Source organism: Malaclemys terrapin, chromosome 10 (assembly GCF_027887155.1).
Source record: "Malaclemys terrapin pileata isolate rMalTer1 chromosome 10, rMalTer1.hap1, whole genome shotgun sequence".
Classification (NCBI taxonomy): domain Eukaryota; kingdom Metazoa; phylum Chordata; order Testudines; family Emydidae; genus Malaclemys; species Malaclemys terrapin.
Window position 1 is genome coordinate 8,040,083 of NC_071514.1, and position 18,351 is coordinate 8,058,433.

Consider the following 18,351-nt stretch of genomic DNA (forward strand, 5'->3'; position numbering starts at 1 on the left):
TGTTTCTTCCCCCTCTACCTCCAATCCAATTAAATTACTCCTAATTATATAAAGGCCAACCAAGAAGTAGCAAACTATGTAAGAGATATCACTGGAAAAAGTGAAGGAATCCAATCAATTGTGTAAACAAGCCACATGACTTAAGCTTTATGAAAGCCAATACGATGGACAGCACCATATGGTAATGATATTTTAATTCCCGTTAATATTATGGGTTTTTACTGGACCACTGGTACCAATTTTCTACTCAATTAAGTAGTCAGATCATTAAAAACAAACAAACCGAAAAGACTGCCCATTATTGTTAAGAAAGTGCTTTGCTGCCATCTTGTGGACAAACTATTATGAGCTGCCCATTGGGAGGATCAAAAGCACTCACTAAGGTTTTTTCCATTCCTACCATCCCACAATAAAATTAACATTGTGAAATTGAAGTCAAATGTATAACCCTGTTCATTCTAGGTTCCTCTCTTTGCACTGTTCTCTTAAGAAACTGTCCAACTCTGGAGGGCGAGTTCTGTTGTAAGGCAACTGGTCATAAATCTGGAAAGAATCTGTTTGAAGACCCGTTGTGATGTGTTTCCTCTTTCCCCTTCATTCCCCCACCAAAAAGTCCCAGGACTGTTACTAAGAGCAGGTCTACACTTAAAATGCTGCAGTGGTGCTGTGTGGCTTCAGTGAAAATGCTACTATGCCGACAGAAGAGCTTATCCGGTTGGCATAGTTATTCCACCTGCATGAGAGGTGGTAGCTACGTCGACGGGTAGTTATGTGTACTCCTGTTATTCCAGGCTTGCTTCCTTCCAGAGACTTACCCCTAGCCACAAGATTCAGAAATACTCATCACAGTGCTGCCTGCATAGGATTTCCTAAGGCAATACTGGCAACAAGGAAGGTTCAAGAAATGCACTAATCTTGTTCCACTAAGATACATCAATCTAGGTAAACAGTATTTCACACCTTCTAGTTTCTCCTAGATTCTGTAAGGAATTACTAGATTTAGATATGGTGTAGTCAAATTTTCATAGAATAGAAACTCCTTTAGGTCACTTGCTACTCTGGATTTTCAGCAGTTTTCTCAACAAATTCCTTTTGGTTTCAATGAGTCTTATCACCATTACTTTGGAACACATAACGAAACAATGTCTTTACTCGCCTAGTGTATTACTGGGATATAAAACACATAAGAGAGCTAACTGCTATGCACCCTAAAGATCCTAGCTGGCTAGGATTCAGAGGGTTGTGCATTAGCACAGCATAATTCTTCCCCTAATTTACTGCACACACAAGATGGCTTAGCATGAAATTTGGAAAGCACAAATATACCAGAGGGAAAAATTTTGCACTGGCTGGATCAGATGACTTCTCTAATTTTCTATGATTCTGTGAACCATTCTGCCCCTCTCACTTTCCTGTTCTGCTCCAGTGGAACCACTGCTCCTTGCTGCTTGGATTGCTCTTGCAGATTCCATTTGTCATCATGTTTTCATTATACTGAAAAAGAGCTGTTGGAAGACCCACACCTCTGAGGAATCCAAACGGTCTGTGAGCTATACTTTCTCCACTCTCCTTGCAGACTAAGTCTCTCCACTGCTCTACCATACCATCAAATTGCTAAGAAATACCTTGCAACTCTGCTGATCTGCTCTTTGCATTTGGTTGCTCCTTCTGCTGGTTTCATCCTTGTGTCTCGGCCAAAGGATTGGCATGAATAAAGGAAAACACTAACATACAATTCACTCTATATACAACTAACAATCTGACGAGCTGGATGGTTTACTAGCTGATACAATGGTCAATCTACTTCTAGATGACCAACTCCCACACGGTTAGAGTCTCTTCCGCTTCAGGTGCCTAGTTACTCAACTTTCCAATTCCTCCGACTGCATTCTACATTGCTGCCAGCACTAGGCTATTTCATTACAGATAATTCTCACCTGGCTTATTAAAAGCAATAAATGAAAAGGGGAAAATAGCAGCCAGTCAGTAGCATTTGTAGGAAAATTGTTATAAGGAGATGTACTGAAAATGAAAAGACACGTTTACAGAGCTTGTAAATCTGGAAAGAAAGTCAAATTTATAAGATTGCGAAGATTTTTATATATCTCAAATCAAGTACTTGAAAACTGGGAAATGCCAGATTGAGGGTTGCCCGTGCAACTTCAATTCTGACTCCTAAGTGTGGCATTTTCTAATTTTAAATTGCTTTACTTTGCAACCTAAACAACATTCTTTTAAATGTAGTTTTTATATGTAATATATATGTATGTGTCAAATAATGCAACACAAACTAGGGGCCTGATCTCATTCACTGTTACTCATGTGAGTAGTTTTTATTAAATCAATCAGATGGTTCATGTGAGTTTCTATGGGATGGGAAGATAGTAAAAATTTAGCAAACTGTCTGATTTATGAACAGTGTTAGGGAGTTCAGGAGTTCCATCTAGCCCTTCTATGCCAGAGAGAAAGTTTAATGGGGCAGCGCTCTGACTGGGGATGTGGCACGCCCATCTCTCCCACCCTGTACGTTGTTCAGTGCAAGGACAACAAGTTCAATCCACTGACCTCTAAAGTCTAGGAGTTTTGGTAAAAGACTAAAAGTAAGGAGTGCTTTCTGTCCTAAGTACTATGTACATTTGCTCTATTATTAGTGATGTGCTTTGCCTCAACTACCTTTAAGTGACTCAAGAAAAAGTGCTTCCTTAAAAGGCTTCCATATTTTGACAAAAGTCATTAGGAGTGATATTTACCTTAAACTTTACTTCTATTGATTCTCTCTTACACCGTATATACTCGATCATAAACCGGTTCGTTTATAAGCCAACCCCCCCCCCACAAGATGGATAAGTAAAAATGGAAAAATTTTATAACCTGTTCATAAGCCGACCCTATAATTCAGGGGTCAGCAAACTTTGGCTCCCAGGTTTATTGGTTTATTTACCTCGAGAGTCCGCAGGCATGGAGGTAAACCTAAGTAAACAAGGTGTCTTGACACGCCAGCTGCTTACCCTGACGGGCTAGGACAGCAACTGGTGGGGAAATTTTTTTGGGGGGGAAGCTGGGAGTCAGGGGAGTAACCCCTGTGACCACCCCCCCACGACCCCACCCCTAGCCCGAGACCCCCAATCCCCATCCTATCCCTTCCCACCTTATCTGGGGAGGATGTCTCTGACCTGGCTGGAGCTGCTCCGACAGGCTGGGCAGCGCGGCTGCAGTCTGCTCCGGCGGGCCAGACCAGGCGGCGTGGCCGCAGCATGTTCCAGCGGGCTGGGCCAGGTGGCGTGGCCACAGCCTGCTCCAGGGGGCGGGGCCGAGCGGCATGGCTGCAGCCTGCCAGCAGCCTGCCAGCCCTGGAGCTGCAACTGCTTCGGAGGCTGCGGGGAGAGCAGCATGGCCAGAAGCGGAGCCTCAGGCCCCGCCTCTTCCCTTCTGGCTATGCTGCCTCTCCTTGCTCCCTCTGCTGGGGGGAGGGGCTGTGTCCCACCTCTCTCTCTATACCCATTCATAAGCCGACCCCCTTCTCTGGCGCTTCCCTTTTTTACTAAAAAATTTGGCTTATGAACAAGTTTATACGGTACTATGCTAACCAATTGCTTGTCTTTGATGTTTTACCCTTTCAAATCAATAGTTACAAATATGGCCTTGTCTTCACTCTGAAAAAAGGAGCATGCGTAACTCAAATTAGCTAACTTGAGGTAAAATCCTAGTGAAGACGAGGCAGTTTATAATTTTCACATGAGTTATTCGAAGATCAAGTTAAAGTCTATGGGAAAGCCTAGTCTTTAACATGACCTACTGGCTCAAGTTAGAACGACAAACTGCCTTGTGTTCAGCACTTACTAGGATTTTATCTACAGTTTGCTAACTCAAATTAAGAGCACATCTCCCCTGTAGTGCAGACAAGGCCTACAAAAGGTGCCGTAAATTCTCTCTTACTTTCTATCTAGCTCTTCCCTACTCACCTACTTTTATAACTGCTTATTCATTTTGATAATTGCTCCCTGGCAATTTTGAGAACTAATATAAAAGGCTAGATACTTTGCCAGCTCATTCATGGAGACAACATCCAAAACAAGTAGAGTGGAGACAGAAACAAAGCACCACTCCCAAGAAACAAATGAGGGAAACAAGAAAGTTACTTCAGAAATAATCTGATACCAATCTGGAAATGGAAGACTTTTGAATGGAACCCAAGACCTTTTATTTCTGTGCAACTCACCTCCGTGTTCAAGAAATACACGAACACATCTCTCTTTCCCTCTTGCTGCAGAGAAATGAAGCAAGGTCCAGCCATTGGCATCTCGACCATTTGGAGAATAGCCCTGTTCCAACATCTTGCGCACGGTGTGAACATCCCCAGCAGCTACTGCAGCCTGAATCTGCAACTCTTCCTGTAGTTCAGGGTTCCTCCGACAGTGATGGTGTAACATCCTAGCTGAGTCTGCTTCTTACAAAAGTGTCATGCAGTCACACTAGTCACCTTTAATCAACATAGAGCATACATAAATTAGAACAGGGATTGAAAAAGAGAAGATACCTAAAAAAAAAAAAAAAAAAAAGTAAAGAACACTTGTTAAAAATGACACCAGGCAACAATTCTTGTAGTACACACTCAAACTAAGATCATTATAATCACAGGATCAAAGGCAGTCAGACACAAAGACTAGGGAAGAGAGATAGCTGTAGGGTTTCTAATTTTTTCATCCCAACAGAAAGGGATACTTATACATTTTGGGATGCTTTTAACATTGTACAAAGTTCTTTTTACTGCAATGGCAGTGTATAAGAGTGAATAATCAACAATGAGGGAGGTTTAAAAAAAAACCTCTCTTAATGACTAAACTTCACGCGATGGTCAATGCTTGCAATTCTGGAGATATCATGCTAACTATACCTAAAGTAGTAGAACATATTAAGTACTTTATGGCATTGGCAGAGAAACAGACAAGATAATCTACTAGGTCTTTTTGCCTTTTTTTCCCCCACTTAGAGATGTGTGTGTTACCTACAAGATCTACAAGTTTACATAAATGAACACATCATTTGATTTATTTTATCTTCTCATGTGACCTACCTAACAGGAATGTTAGGATGACTGTGCAGTACTTAAACAATATATGTAAGCATTACATTAATTCCTGATTAGGGCCAGGAATCTGTTGATTTTAAATTGTGAAATCCTTATTATTAACTAAAATCTGTAAAGAACCTTCCTATTGTGAGGGTTCGATATAAAGGTAAGATTATGAAAGATCATGAACACAGAACTACTGTTAGTATACCCGTTGAAATAAATTATTAAAACTCCAATAAAGGGCTTAAAGCTGCTTATAGGACATTTAAGAGATAATTCTCTCAATGAGTTTCCTGTACTCTCATTGGCCACCCATTTTCTACTATTCCAGATATAAATACAGTTGAGAGAAAAGTGAGAATGTCAAACATTGCCATGCTTTCTATACAAGGGCCTTGATATTTAGTCTTTTCTCAGTAAGATTATGTCTGTTACAAGAAGTTATTGCTAATGTGCAGGCTGCCTACAGAACTATCTGTAGCAAAGAATGTGGAAAGAGAGTATATGAGATGTACTCAGAAGTTACAAGTAGCCGCCTAGATACAGATGGGATTTAGAAATAACAGGTATGTTGCTATTTTGATAGGCATATGATTAACTAAAAAGTTCACACAAAAGCTGTTCGAAGGAAGCTACTTTCTGAGTTTGCTTATGATTTCTTCTACTGTGGCATTATTTAAGAATATATAAGAATTTTCAAGTGTTTTTAAAGAGGGAACATGTTGGATATTTCCCTCCCATTTGAAAATGCTCCCCTGGGATAATACTGGTCACTAAAGAGGATACCAGAGCTCAAGTATTTAAGAACTGCTTATACTAGTTTCCTTTAATGTGCTGAGCATAGAGTAACAGATGTTTTCAATTAAAGGCGTTAATAACATAAGCTCACTATGGTGAAGAGTTAAAAGCTACAAATTAATTCCCAATTTCTTAAAACAGTAGGATTTCAAGCATAAAGTAACCGACCCATGGAACGGGAGTAGAATGCAGTTAAGAATTTTTAAAAGCTTTTTCTGGAGAACAAGTAGGATGAGAATATAGTTGGGAAGTGGGGCAAGAGCACATGAAAGGAGGTTTTGAATCAAAGAATGCTGGGATTTGGGGCTATTAGGTTTGATAGTCTTTCCTCTCACATCCCTGTAATGTCTCTGCCATGTTTCCCATCCTCTATTCTACCATGATTACTTTATTTCCTTCTTCCAGTTCTTCCTTTTTTTCTGTCTCAACTCCCCCACTTTAAAAAAGCAGGTGTTTAGTAGTACGTACTATATTGTCTGTGCTTATGGTAAGAAGAGTGGTTATGAAAAAACACCACCTGCTTACTCTGCTCCTGGCACGTATTCAGAATCAAATCTGCTTAATCTGGTGACAAAGGGCCTTATCCAAAGTCCACTGAAGTCAATGGAAGTCTTTCCATTGGGCTTTAGATCAGGTTCCAAGCCATTTTTTTCCCCTTTTATTTTTTTAAACTCCACTTAGCACTTCAGAGCCAAGTCACCTCCCAGAGAGAGAACTGGATTCTGCCCTGGATCACATATCAACAGTAGTGTTAATGAAGATTGAACTGCAGGGCCAAATTCTTCCCTTCATTACATTTGTGCAAGTCTACTGAAGAAACTGACTAGCATATCACCACTCAAGGTTTTTCATGAGCCGCGGAGGGGGGGGGGGGGGAGAGAAAACATGCAGCTTGGCGCTCTGATCTGAGTTTGAATTTGCAAAACTGGAAGTTATTAAAACTCGTTACTCAAAATGAGGATGTATGTTATGGAAATCACCAAAATGGCATCATACATCACCATTTCTACAGTATCTCTTGGCAGAGGAGCAGCACTTTTAGGTCACATTATCCCAAGATAGAGGAGTACCATGCTAGTCACTCAAACACTACAGAGACAGGTACTTTGGGAGAGAAGGGGAGGAAAGAAATGGGAACCTCTCTTTAAGGAATCAGCACTAAGTTTCCAAATATCTTTTAAGGCAGCTGGATAAGAAGTAGAGATCCTTATCATGCTACTGGAGTCTCAGCTGGTGGGAATATTTGTAATGCAGTGTTATAAAAAGCTGGCACTGGCCCCACACACTGCTTGCAGCCAGCGGGTATTATTCAGTTTAGCTAGACCAAACACATGCAGGGTAGAAAGACAAATTAAATCATTGGCAGCTTCTTTTACTACTTGTAGAGCCTTTACACTTGCATTTCACCCCCTCAACCAGTACTGAAACTCAGAGTATGCCATGTTAGAGTAATAAACATTTTGATGTTTCAGGACAGCTGTAAACACACCAATTTGGAAACTACTTTCATTTTAACTTCAAAAGTTCTTTCAAAATCCTTGTTTAGGGTATCAAACTTTGCAGTGGGAGAGAGGGCTAATGGAAGCCTTGAGCCATTTGGCATTTAATATTTAATATTTGCAGTTATAGTTAATCTCCCTTATAACAGAATTGTATGTGGGTGGATTACCACAAATTGGCTTTCTTCATGCAAGTAAAAGCGGCAAGAAAGGGACATAAGATGTACCTGGAAATTCCCACTTGCCATGATTTGTACAGCATCATGCAAACAGATGGCAAAACAAATTAATTGATTTGCAAGTACAGCATGGATGAATTCAATCCATTCCTGAAATATTACCTTACAGGAAGCTGGCGCTGTTTTTGATGTGTGTTTTACTCTTCATGTTCCTCGTTATACATAATCTTGTGTGCCCATATAACATTTCAAACAAGCTGCTACCCCTTCAAAAGAATAATATATTCTTGTTAGATACAAAAATAGATTAAACAGAAAGGGTCTGTCTGCTTTTACATTGCACCTGGTTTGTAACCTCATGTCATCATAATGCTGTTATGCTAAAAGAGGTACCAAGTGTCAGGTCAGTTCTTATAAGATGTCTATCTGTTATGACAGATAGTCTGTTGGTTGCCCAGGTTGGAGTTCACTTTGATTCACCATCAGTCAGTCTTCCAGGGTATTTTTGTCCTGGTGGAGGGGAAGAAAACAATAGCGAATTTTTTTTGAAAAGTATGAGTGTAGGTAGAAGTTTCTCTCTTCCCCCAGTAAATTGAACAGTGAAAAACTAAGTTGAATTCTCTCCTGGTGATTCCACAGGGGAAGAAGAAATCCTCCTCACCCCCAGCTGTGGAATATGAGCAGATGCAAATCCAGCCTAAGGGCTAAAGTAGGCTCTACTGCTACAGTTCCATGCACCCACCCCAACAGGATGTAGAGTCTGAAAACAACTGGAGGACAAATTTAGCCCCTCCCTCCTAGCTACCACTGTTACCCACTGCCGAATTAGTTTTTACATGTTAGGACTTAAGGGATAAACCATTCTTTTTAGGTACAATATCTGCATCTTCTTTCCCACTTCCCCTCCCAAGATTCATTTTGTCCCAGTTCACGGCCTCATGGGCCTATTATTTAATATGGTTCAGCACATAAGTGCAATATCAATGCTTTGTCTGATCGGAACCTTTGCAACACCTAAATCCCTGGAATCATAACTAAACCAAGGCTTTGCCTCTTCAAACTTTCCTGAACATACTTTGGGGATATTTTTATTAAACAAACCCAAAACTCAACTTCTGAAAGCGTTACAGGATCAATATGCTCACTAAAAGGGCAATTCACTTGACTTGGACGTCATTAAGCACTGCTCTCTCCCTGATTTCTCTATTGCTGAGTTCTCCTCTCTGACCATCAGCTCCTCCCCTCCCACACAATACCCCGTCAATCTGCCTTTCTGAGACTTTCAGTTCATAGACACTGATGAGATTTCATCTTCTCTCAGCACTCTGCTTTCTTCCTTCCATTGATCTGGTTGTCAATTCTCTCCATACTTCATTCACACCCCTTGACTCTTCTGTTTCTCTTTCCCATAGCAAGGTCCACCCTGTCAACCCCCAGCTCTGGCTCATCCCCACCATCCACCTTCTCTTCTACTGCTCTCCTACTGTGGAGCATCTCTGATGAAAATTCTGTGACAAGGCTACAAATTCCACTAAAAATTCATTCTCTTCTCTTTCAGTTCTGCCATCTTCCGAGCTAACAACTCTATTTCTCCAACTCAGTGAATCCCATGCCCACAATACTAGACACCTTTTCCTCACTCAAAACCTTCCCTTCTCCTGCCTCCACTTCTCTCTTGAAAATTTCTTCCAACAGAAAGTTGACAAAATATGAGACTTTTCCCATCTGCTCATCCTGCCTTCCCTTCTCCTACAACTCTCTCCTCTTTCTTCCCTGTCACAGATGCAGAAGGTTTATCATCTGCTCACTTCCTCTAACTCAACTTGCTCCAATGACCACATCCCAGCTCCTGAACTCCCTTGTGCTCACTCTAATTTCCTCGTGCCCACTCTCATTCCCTCGCTTACTCTTCTCTAACCTCTCATTCTTCTTTGGCTCTTTCCCTTCACAATACAAGCATGCTTTAGTTTTTCCCCATCTCAAAAAACCCCCACCCGCCTCTCCAACTACTGCCCCATCTTCCTTTCATCTAAGCTCATTGAACACTCTGTCCACAAATCACTGTTTGGAGTTCCTCTCCTCCAGTTCCATCCCAGACACTCCCCAATCCAACGTCTGCCTCTTGCACTCCACTGAAACCACTCTCACCAAAGTCTGATCCTCTTGCTCCAGTCAGCCACTTCTAACACCATTGACCACGCTCCTCCTCTTGAAATTTCATCCTTCCTTGGCTTCTGTGACTCTGCCAAGTCCTGGTTCTCCTCTTGGCTCTTTAATCTCTCCTTCAGCATGTCCTTCAAAGGATCCTCCTCATTCCCCATTTCTGTGACAGCCCCACTGGGCTCCTTGGTTCCCTTCTCTTCTCCCTCTACACCTTCTCTCTGGTTAACCTCATCCAAAAACATGAATTCAACCACCATCTCTACTCAGACAACTCACAGGTTGTCTACGCCAAACTTGTCTTTCAGTCCAAACTAAAATCTCAGCCTGTCTCTCTGACACCTCTTGTCGATGTCTAGCTGTCAGCTCAAGCTCAACATAACCAAAATAGAACTCTTAATTTTCCCCTCAAAGTCTTCTCCATTACCTCCCTTTCTCAGTCACTGCAGACAACACCAACAGCCTGCCTATCACTTTGGCCCAAAACCTGGGAATCATTTTCAATTCTGGCCTCTCTCCAGGTCCTCATATCCAAGTTATGTCTAAATCAGGGATTGGCAATCTTTGGCACACAGCCCTCCAGGGTAAGCCCCCTGGCGGGCCAGGCTGGTTTGTTTACCTGCCGCATTCACAGGTTTGGCCGATTGCGGCTCCCACTGGCCGCGGTTCGCCGCTCCAGGCCAACGGGGGCTGCAGGAAGAGGCGCGGGTGCTGGTCACCGCTTCCCGCAGCCCCCATTGGCCTGGGATGGCGAACCGCGGCCAGTGGGAGCCGCAATTGGCCGAAACTGCACTTGCAGCAGGTAAACAAACCAGCCCGGCCCACCAGGGGGCTTACCCTGGCGGGCCGTGTGCCAAAGGTTGCCGATCCCTGGTCTAAATCTTACAGATTCCTTCTGCATGACATCTCTAAGACATGGCCTTTTCTAGCCATTCACCCAGCTAAAACCTTTGTCCAGGCTCTCATCATCTTACATCTCGATTACTGTGACATACTTCTCTCAAGCCTGGACAAATGCAACCTTGCCCTGCTCTCATCCATTCAGAATGCTAGAAAGATCATTTTCCTAATCTGTCACTTTGACAATGTCATATCTCTCTTTGCATCCCTCCACTGGCTTCCCCGTCTCTATCCGATCAAACAAAGCTACTTGTCTTCACTTTCAAGGCCCCTCACAGCCTATCCCCATTCTACCGACCATTTCCCCCATTCATTATCAAGATGTTAACTCCCCCTTCCGACTGACACATGATGCCAACCTCCATTAACCATTTTTTACATTTCCAAACAAGCTCCTTCTTGCTTTCTCCCATGCTGTCCCTCATGTTTGGGAGGAGTTCCCCATGAACATCTGCAAAATGAACACGTTATCCTTATTCAGAACTGCTCTTTGTCCGTGATGCCTACAAAAAGTTTGCCAATGGCTAGGCTGCTGTGTGCTGAGCAGGGCCGGTGCAACCACTTAGGCAAACTAGGTGGCCGCCTAGGGCGCCTAGTGGTTGAGGGCGCCTAAAAGCCCGCTCAGGCGAGGAGGTGGAGTGGAGGTGAGCTGGGGCGCGGGGAGGGCCGCCCGCAGTAACGGGGGGGAGGGGAGGGGTTGCACAGGGGAACTGCTCCCCGCCCCAGATCACCTCCACTCTGCCTCCTCTGCTGAGCACACAGCCCCCGCTCTTAGTCTCCTCCAATCGGCACCACACGCCTGGGAGGGGAGGAGAATTAGAGCAGCGCTGGCGTGCTCAGCAGAGGAGAGCTGGGGTGGGCTCCCCGAGCGGGGTTAGCTGCCGCGGAGAGGGCTCCTCGGGCCGGGTTAGCTGCCGTGGAGGGGGGGTTTGCAAGGGGGGGTAGCTGCTGTGAGTGGGGGGGCTCCCCAGGTGGGGGGGAGCTAGCTGCTGTGGGCGGGGCTCCTCGTGTGGGAAGGGCGGGTGGGCATGGTTAGCTGCCACAGTGTGTGTGGGGGGGATTAGCTGGGTGAGGGGGATGGCGCAAGGTGGAAGTTTCGCCTAGGGCGCAAAACTTCCTTGCACCGGCCCTGGTGCTGAGACCACCATCTTTCATGCTGACCAATACGGTTTCCTTGGTTTTTTGTGCTCCCCACGTGTCTGTATCCACCTGTTGTTGCTGGTCTTATACATAGATTGGAACCTCTTCAGGTCAGGGACATCTTTTTGTTGTGTTTGTATATAGCCTAGCACAATGGGGTCCTGGCACATGACTAGGGCTTTTAGGCACTACAGTAATACAAATGCATATTAAAAGCATCAATTGTTCCACTATGTAGCAGATCATATAAAACAAAGACCTTGGCTCTGTTGTTTCTTGTATTGTGCCACTGAGCTGGACCAAAATAGTTACAAGAGATGTGCAATTTAGTTGCAGAAACTTTTAACACAGCAAGATTAAATTTTTGCATTTTAAAAGTAGCTGAGGGGGGAAAAAAAACAACTCAATCATTCACTATATTTTTGCCTTTCAATGCATAAAAAGCATCACACAACTAGAGAGATGATCACAGACCCTGCTCAAAGTTGCAGTGCAATGACCTAATTCGATCACATTTCTAAACTTGTTTGTGCATCACTGATCAGCCACTAGTTCTCTTTTTGTTTTTGCGTGATTTTCACTTTAAAAATCCACACATTTTCTATTAGCTGATATAAATTAGAACTGCACTGATTTCACAGACTAGAGGCAAGGTAACAGCTTTCTCCACTAAAAAAAACAAGCTTTTTTAGCCAGAGGAAAATAAGATGCATATGGCAAAAGTAAGATCTGCAAACTTAATGAAGAGTGATTTTACTGAGTGCAATAACTTAAGTTCACATATTAAAAGGATTTACAAGTGTTGATTAAAATACTTCACCAGACTAGCAGATTATATCAGAAATAGAATGGTAACCAAAATCTGGCAAATTTGTCTTGATTATCCACCAATGAGTGCTCTAATGTTGTTGCAGAGCTTATAATTTGAGAATTTTCTACATGAATGTGTTCTGTATTAAATAAGGAAGGAACCTAAATGCAAATGCTATGTGGAAAATTCTGACATCTCTTATTAGGTTTTCCCCTTACAGGAAGTTAGTGTTCATGAAAATGAGATCTGAGAGTAAAAGTTATTGAAGTGTCTTGTGCATCTAGATGGCAAAATAGGTAGCAATCATCCCCAGGCCATAAGTTTCTGCATCAGGCCTGTGCCTTATCATCTTATTGCTGGCACTTTAATACCACACTAACATGAGTAGTATACTATTATACAGGATATCGCTATGTCCACACGAGACATTAACGCTAGATCCCGTCTGTCTCTTGTTGAAGTTAGATATCCAATAGCACTTTATTCTCTATTATCTTAAAAAAAAAAAATCATGACCAATATTCTCTCCTCAGAACCCACTTGCCCATTACAAGACATTACCCAGCTAATATTGGCTAGTTCAAATGCCAATTGATTTACAATAAAAAGTGTCTATATTTGACAGTATATTTTGCACTTCTCCATCACCCTTCAATTGTTGCTCATTTTCCTAGGCTGCAGTCTATTAAAGGCAGGGATTGCGTCTTTCTGCATCTACAATATCATTTGTGTTCTTGAACCAGTATGTCCGTCAGCCCACACCGCTTCCAGCGGCTCCCATTGGCCTGCAGCAGCGACCCGCGGCCAGTGGGAGCCGCGATTCAGCTGAACCTGCGGACGCCGCAGGTAAACAAACCGGCCCAGCCCACCAGGGGCTTTCCCTACACAAGTGGCAGAACAAGTTTGGGAAACACTGGGCTAGGGTATTCTTCACTTCCCATCTTAAGCTGTTGTGTGGCATTGCTACGCACTGTTAAACAGCTGTTGTGTTGTTACACTCCACAGGTGGCTGCATTTCAATGGTGGGTGAAGTACCTACCTATATGTTTATCTACGTCACAAAGGTTTTGTAAGGATTATTTGATGGGCTAGATTTGAAAGAATTGGTAAATTACATCTCCCTGCATAACTCAAAATCCCTGTGCTGGAGAAGAGGAAGGGTAGGCAGTGCTTCTGCTGCTAATCAACCTCATGGTTCCTGCCAAGGAAATGGGCAGCTTTAACTGCTGCTGGAGTTCCACTATTAGAAGCACCTGAGAGGAATCCAAGGCCATAAACCCTTCCCTGACAGGGCCACAACGGCCCTTATGGCTCCCTTTGTATATGGAAGATTGTAGCAGTTTTGTGCAGCTGCAACCTCTTCCTTCAGAATCTCCACGAGAGTTCAAACCGACAGACTGTAAGGTGAATCTGGCTCAGTCTGCCAAGTGTTTTGAGATCCTTAGACAGACGGTGTAAGGCCTATACACTCCTCTTAGGTCCAGTGGTGCAATTCTTATTTACTTCAGGGGGGGGGGGGGGACAAGGATAAAATTGACATGAAAATTTGGCCTGAAGAGTCAAGCACAATTCTGAGCAAACGTAAATTTACATGACATGATACATACATAATTTTAACATGCCACTCATTAAAAAAAAAAGAAAGAAAGAAAAAGACGATTCTTTGTATACAAATTTTTCATGGGCATAACTGCCTCCAAGAAATCATAATCAAATTAAAGCTGCTTGTAATTTCCCATGGAACTGACGTGAACATGTGACTTCTATCATTTAAATAGCTGAAGTGACATTTCAGTGAAAATCAACAAGTAGAGAGAGAATATTTTGATAGACTGAAATATCCAATCATTCCTAGAATACTTACAACACAGCTGATGCTGAATAAAAATAAGCAGCATTTATATAACCTGTTTCACCATCCAAAGATTTCAACTAAAGATTTATATTTGCTCAGAGGCTCATTTTAGAACGTCCTAAAAACCTGAATGGAAACAGTACAATGGACCACTTGGGTGGATAACACAACAGTTTTTAATTCATAATACAATTCTGGAAGCTAATGCTGAGGGCTCAACAATGGAAGACCGTCTCAGTCAGCAAGTCTTCCAGTTTCTAAGAGTCCACCATAAGAAAAACAAAAAAGGTAGTTTTATACAACTAGAAAGCACAACAGAAAAAAATCTATTTATCCTGTAAGCCTACGTGCGCAGTCTTCCTTCTACCTAGGAAATAGCTGTACTTGTAGTACAGAGATCCTGATTTGGCCTTCAGTTTCTAACCCTGCTTCATTACTTGTCCCAACAACCAATGAAGTTTCAATTGTCAGCTAATTCCCTGATTGATAGTGATCACATTCACAAAACTGTACTTGTCACAAACTTTGCTGAATTAGTATTTTATGTTAAAAAAGGAGCCCCACAAACAAAAATCAATGCTTGTTCACCGTATGAATGAATCCCAAAGAACTAAGGATTTGAACAAAAAATACAGCACATTTATGCTGGAGGTTTGCACCAGCCTAGCAACATCAGTGAAATTACACCGGTGCAAGATTCCCTCATGTAGAAAAGCCCATGGGTGCACACTGAATATATGCAGCAAGCACATTCTATAGCAGTAAGCGTATGATTTTGATCGTACACCATAACCATGAATGACCGGTAACAGAGTACTTCCTCGTTGTACTTTTCGAAAATCATCTTCTAAATCTTATTTGACTTGCATGGCTGTTAAGTTTTTGTTTAGCCGTTGATATATAACAATTATGTTTGACCACGGGCAACATGCACTAAGAATCCATCTATACTAGGAAAGTGATCAATTGTTAACCAGTGTTGTCAGCAAAAAGTACAGCCTACCCCCTCTGAAACTGGTGCTGAAAAAAATATGAGTGCTAGTGAAGACTGGGTCAAACCCTTTTCAACACATTTCAGAACGTGCAGTAGACTCTAGCAGTATTGATACTTTATATAACGGTGGAAAAGCTTAGCCTCATCTAAACTTGCAATTTCAAGATTGTCTTAAGAGGATTCTTCAGAAAACCAGTGTCAACCGTGGGTCATTTTCCTAATATAGATAGACCTAGAAGCTATGCTATTGTATGTTACCAGTTAACTTGGATTATAACAATGATTTTAAACGTATTCAATTCGGTTTCCTTTTTCTCTATCACAGTGCACAGCTCCTCTTAAGATAAATGAAACGTATAAATGTTTTGAATAAGGAGAGGACATATTTAGATGTAGATTGACAATGAAAAGAAATATAACCAGGAACTCCATCAACTGGAGCATACTACGAAAGGGATGGTTCCAGAGTACTTCGGAAATCCTTTCCAATTATCATCTACAACTTTCATGTAAATCTGGTCTAGGCTTTAAGATGGGCCAATAACATCTGTCTCCTACTCATACCTTCTTCCATGTAGACCCCTACCCCTGAGCCACTCCTCTCTTCTTTTATCTCTTTCCTTCAAAAGAAACTTCCTCCTCACAACCACTTCCACTCTCTCAGCCTATCAAACTTACCCTTATTCTCATAGTAACAGTATTTGCACACACACCACTGAATTCTCAAGACACATGCACTACTGACTGAAGCAGTCTCAATCTTATTGCTGCAATGCTCATATTCTCTATTTTCCCCCTGACTCTGTGCAATTCTTATTACCACCCTAACATTACTCACCATGTAATATCTATTTGGATTGCAAATAATTTGGGATAGGGGCATAGTATTATTTGTTTGTAAAGTACACTTATTGCCCTGTGCAATTAGCCAACCAACAACAGGAATGATTTCTATGTAAGAAGATTTTACTGCAAATAGTCCTGAAAATCATTTAAATAAGATATAAGCTCAAACACTCAATATCATCAGAAACAATGCAAATGGTTAAGTTACTTATAAATATCTAGCCAGAATTTCTGGCAGAAAAAATAATAAATTTAACAAAACTATATACTAAGGCAGCTTTATCTCTTCCAACTGTCACCCTCCCTTGTTTATCTAAACCCTTGTAAATCCTTTGCTATCAAAACATTTTTGAATTTGTGTAAAAACAAACACTTCCCAATAGCATTTTGAGTTGCAACGAACAATAATATTTGATTCTTCTGTGACTAAGTCTGCAAAGGCCAAGATACATCAAGAAGGTCTGAACTTGTAAACAATCAATTGATGGATTAGTATTCAGTGTTCACAAACTAATTGCAATACAATCTGCACATATACACATTAAGAATTACAGACATAATTGTAAGTAAGCCATCAAAATGCATTTACTATAACCTATGTTAGTAATGATTCCCAATCACTGCAGTTACTATGGAAGGTTTCCTTTGTGTGTACAGGTCAGAAGTAAGACAAAGGGAGGGATGTATACAATTTTTATTTATTTTTAAATAAGGAGACCCAATTAACAATTGACAGGGAGTTTTTATAAAATTCTTAAAGAGAGAAGCCACAAAAGATCTCGAAGCCGCAGCCCACAAAAGTAAGTAAATATGTGCTATATTTAGCAAATGATAATGCAAAACGCAGAACAATACACAGAGAAGGGAAGAAGTTCATTCCCGGTACTGCAAAGTTATTTTACTTTTTCAAGCCAAACAGCAATTAGTTTTTAGAGAAGGGGGAAACCTAATCTTGCATACTCACATAAATGAGTCACTAGAACCAACAAGAAAGGGTTCCACAAACATCCAGACAAGGGTGGAAGTGCAGAGATGGCCTGAGATATGAGAGAAGAGTGAAGGTGGATTATCACTTTTATATTGAGTACTACTTTCACTTTTTCTTACTGTCTGTATCGTCTCCTTCAGATTCACAGCTTGCAAGTCTCCCCTGAGGCAGCTTGAGCCTGAAAAGAGAGAGGTAGAACTGAGCTATGCAATGTTAGATGAATGAGAAGTGAAGGATAAAGGGTGTTCATGTCCAAAACACTGTCACGGTTGGAGTAGGGAGAATGGAGAGAGAGGAAGCAAAGGGTATTGCCACAAAGTGGAAATTGAAAAGGAGGGGTAATCCATAGAGAATATTTAGGGTTTGAATGGGGTTAGAAAAACAGCAGGATAGTCTGTCTCCTCAAAGTACAGTCTCATTGGGATTGACGTAAGGGACAAGGACCATTAAAGGGTGGGCAGAGAATAACCCACAAATCACAGCTTCAGAGGAATTAAAAGGAGCAGCAAGCGAACCACTGCCCGCCCCCTCCTCCCCAACAGCAGAGTCTCAGGAGCTCTGAGGAAGAAAGGTAGGACATGGGGAGAAGGTTAGCCACCAGACATGGTTTCGAGGTCTGAAGGCAGATGGCCCAGAACAGAATGTCAGGGTGATGGTGGGTGGTAAAAGAAATGGTAGAAACATCTGAGAGCAGAAAATGGGCTCAGGATGATAGTGCTCGTCTTTCCTAACCAAAATCAAGAACAGCATTTCGCAAATGCAGCCCCTGGTGGCCACATGCAGCCACAGAGGTTTTCTCGTGGCCACAGCCTCCTGGGCATTGATTGGGGAGGAGGGAGCAGCCCCTCCCCTGGGGCCACAAGGTTGGACCCTACCCCCACTCTGGAAACACAAAGGGCGGAAGAGCAGACATCCGGTGCGAGTTCCCTATCTTCCCGGGCGGGGGTGGTGGGGCTCGGGCTTCCGGCTTCAACCTTGGGGTGGTGGGCAGCAGGCTCTGTCCACTCAACAGCGGCTGTGAGCGGGCTCTGGCCATCGGCTACGACCATGTCTCTGGGCTTTGGCTGCACAGAGACAGGCTCCGTCCCCTAGCCACTGGGCTTCGGG

The 18,351-nt window shown here is 42.4% G+C and overlaps 1 protein-coding gene across 4 annotated transcripts in view; it reads right to left on the bottom strand.

Annotated features, from left to right (window-relative positions):
- Positions 1–18,351, bottom strand: part of ASB7 (ankyrin repeat and SOCS box containing 7) — a 41,289-nt gene that overhangs the window by 21,520 nt on the left and 1,418 nt on the right. For 2 of the 4 annotated variants that reach the window (XR_008446556.1, XM_054043088.1), the window contains exons 2-4: positions 17,221–17,422; positions 7,713–7,816; positions 4,220–4,480 (exon numbers count right to left, since the gene is read on the bottom strand). Coding sequence is in view for 3 of the 4 variants with exons in the window: in XM_054043088.1 (XP_053899063.1) it covers positions 4,220–4,430 (211 nt within the window). In the remaining variant the exon portion in view is untranslated. The remainder of the gene's footprint in view (positions 1–4,219; positions 4,481–7,712; positions 7,817–17,220; positions 17,423–18,351) is intronic. The other 2 variants (XM_054043089.1, XM_054043090.1) reach the window with 2 other exon arrangements.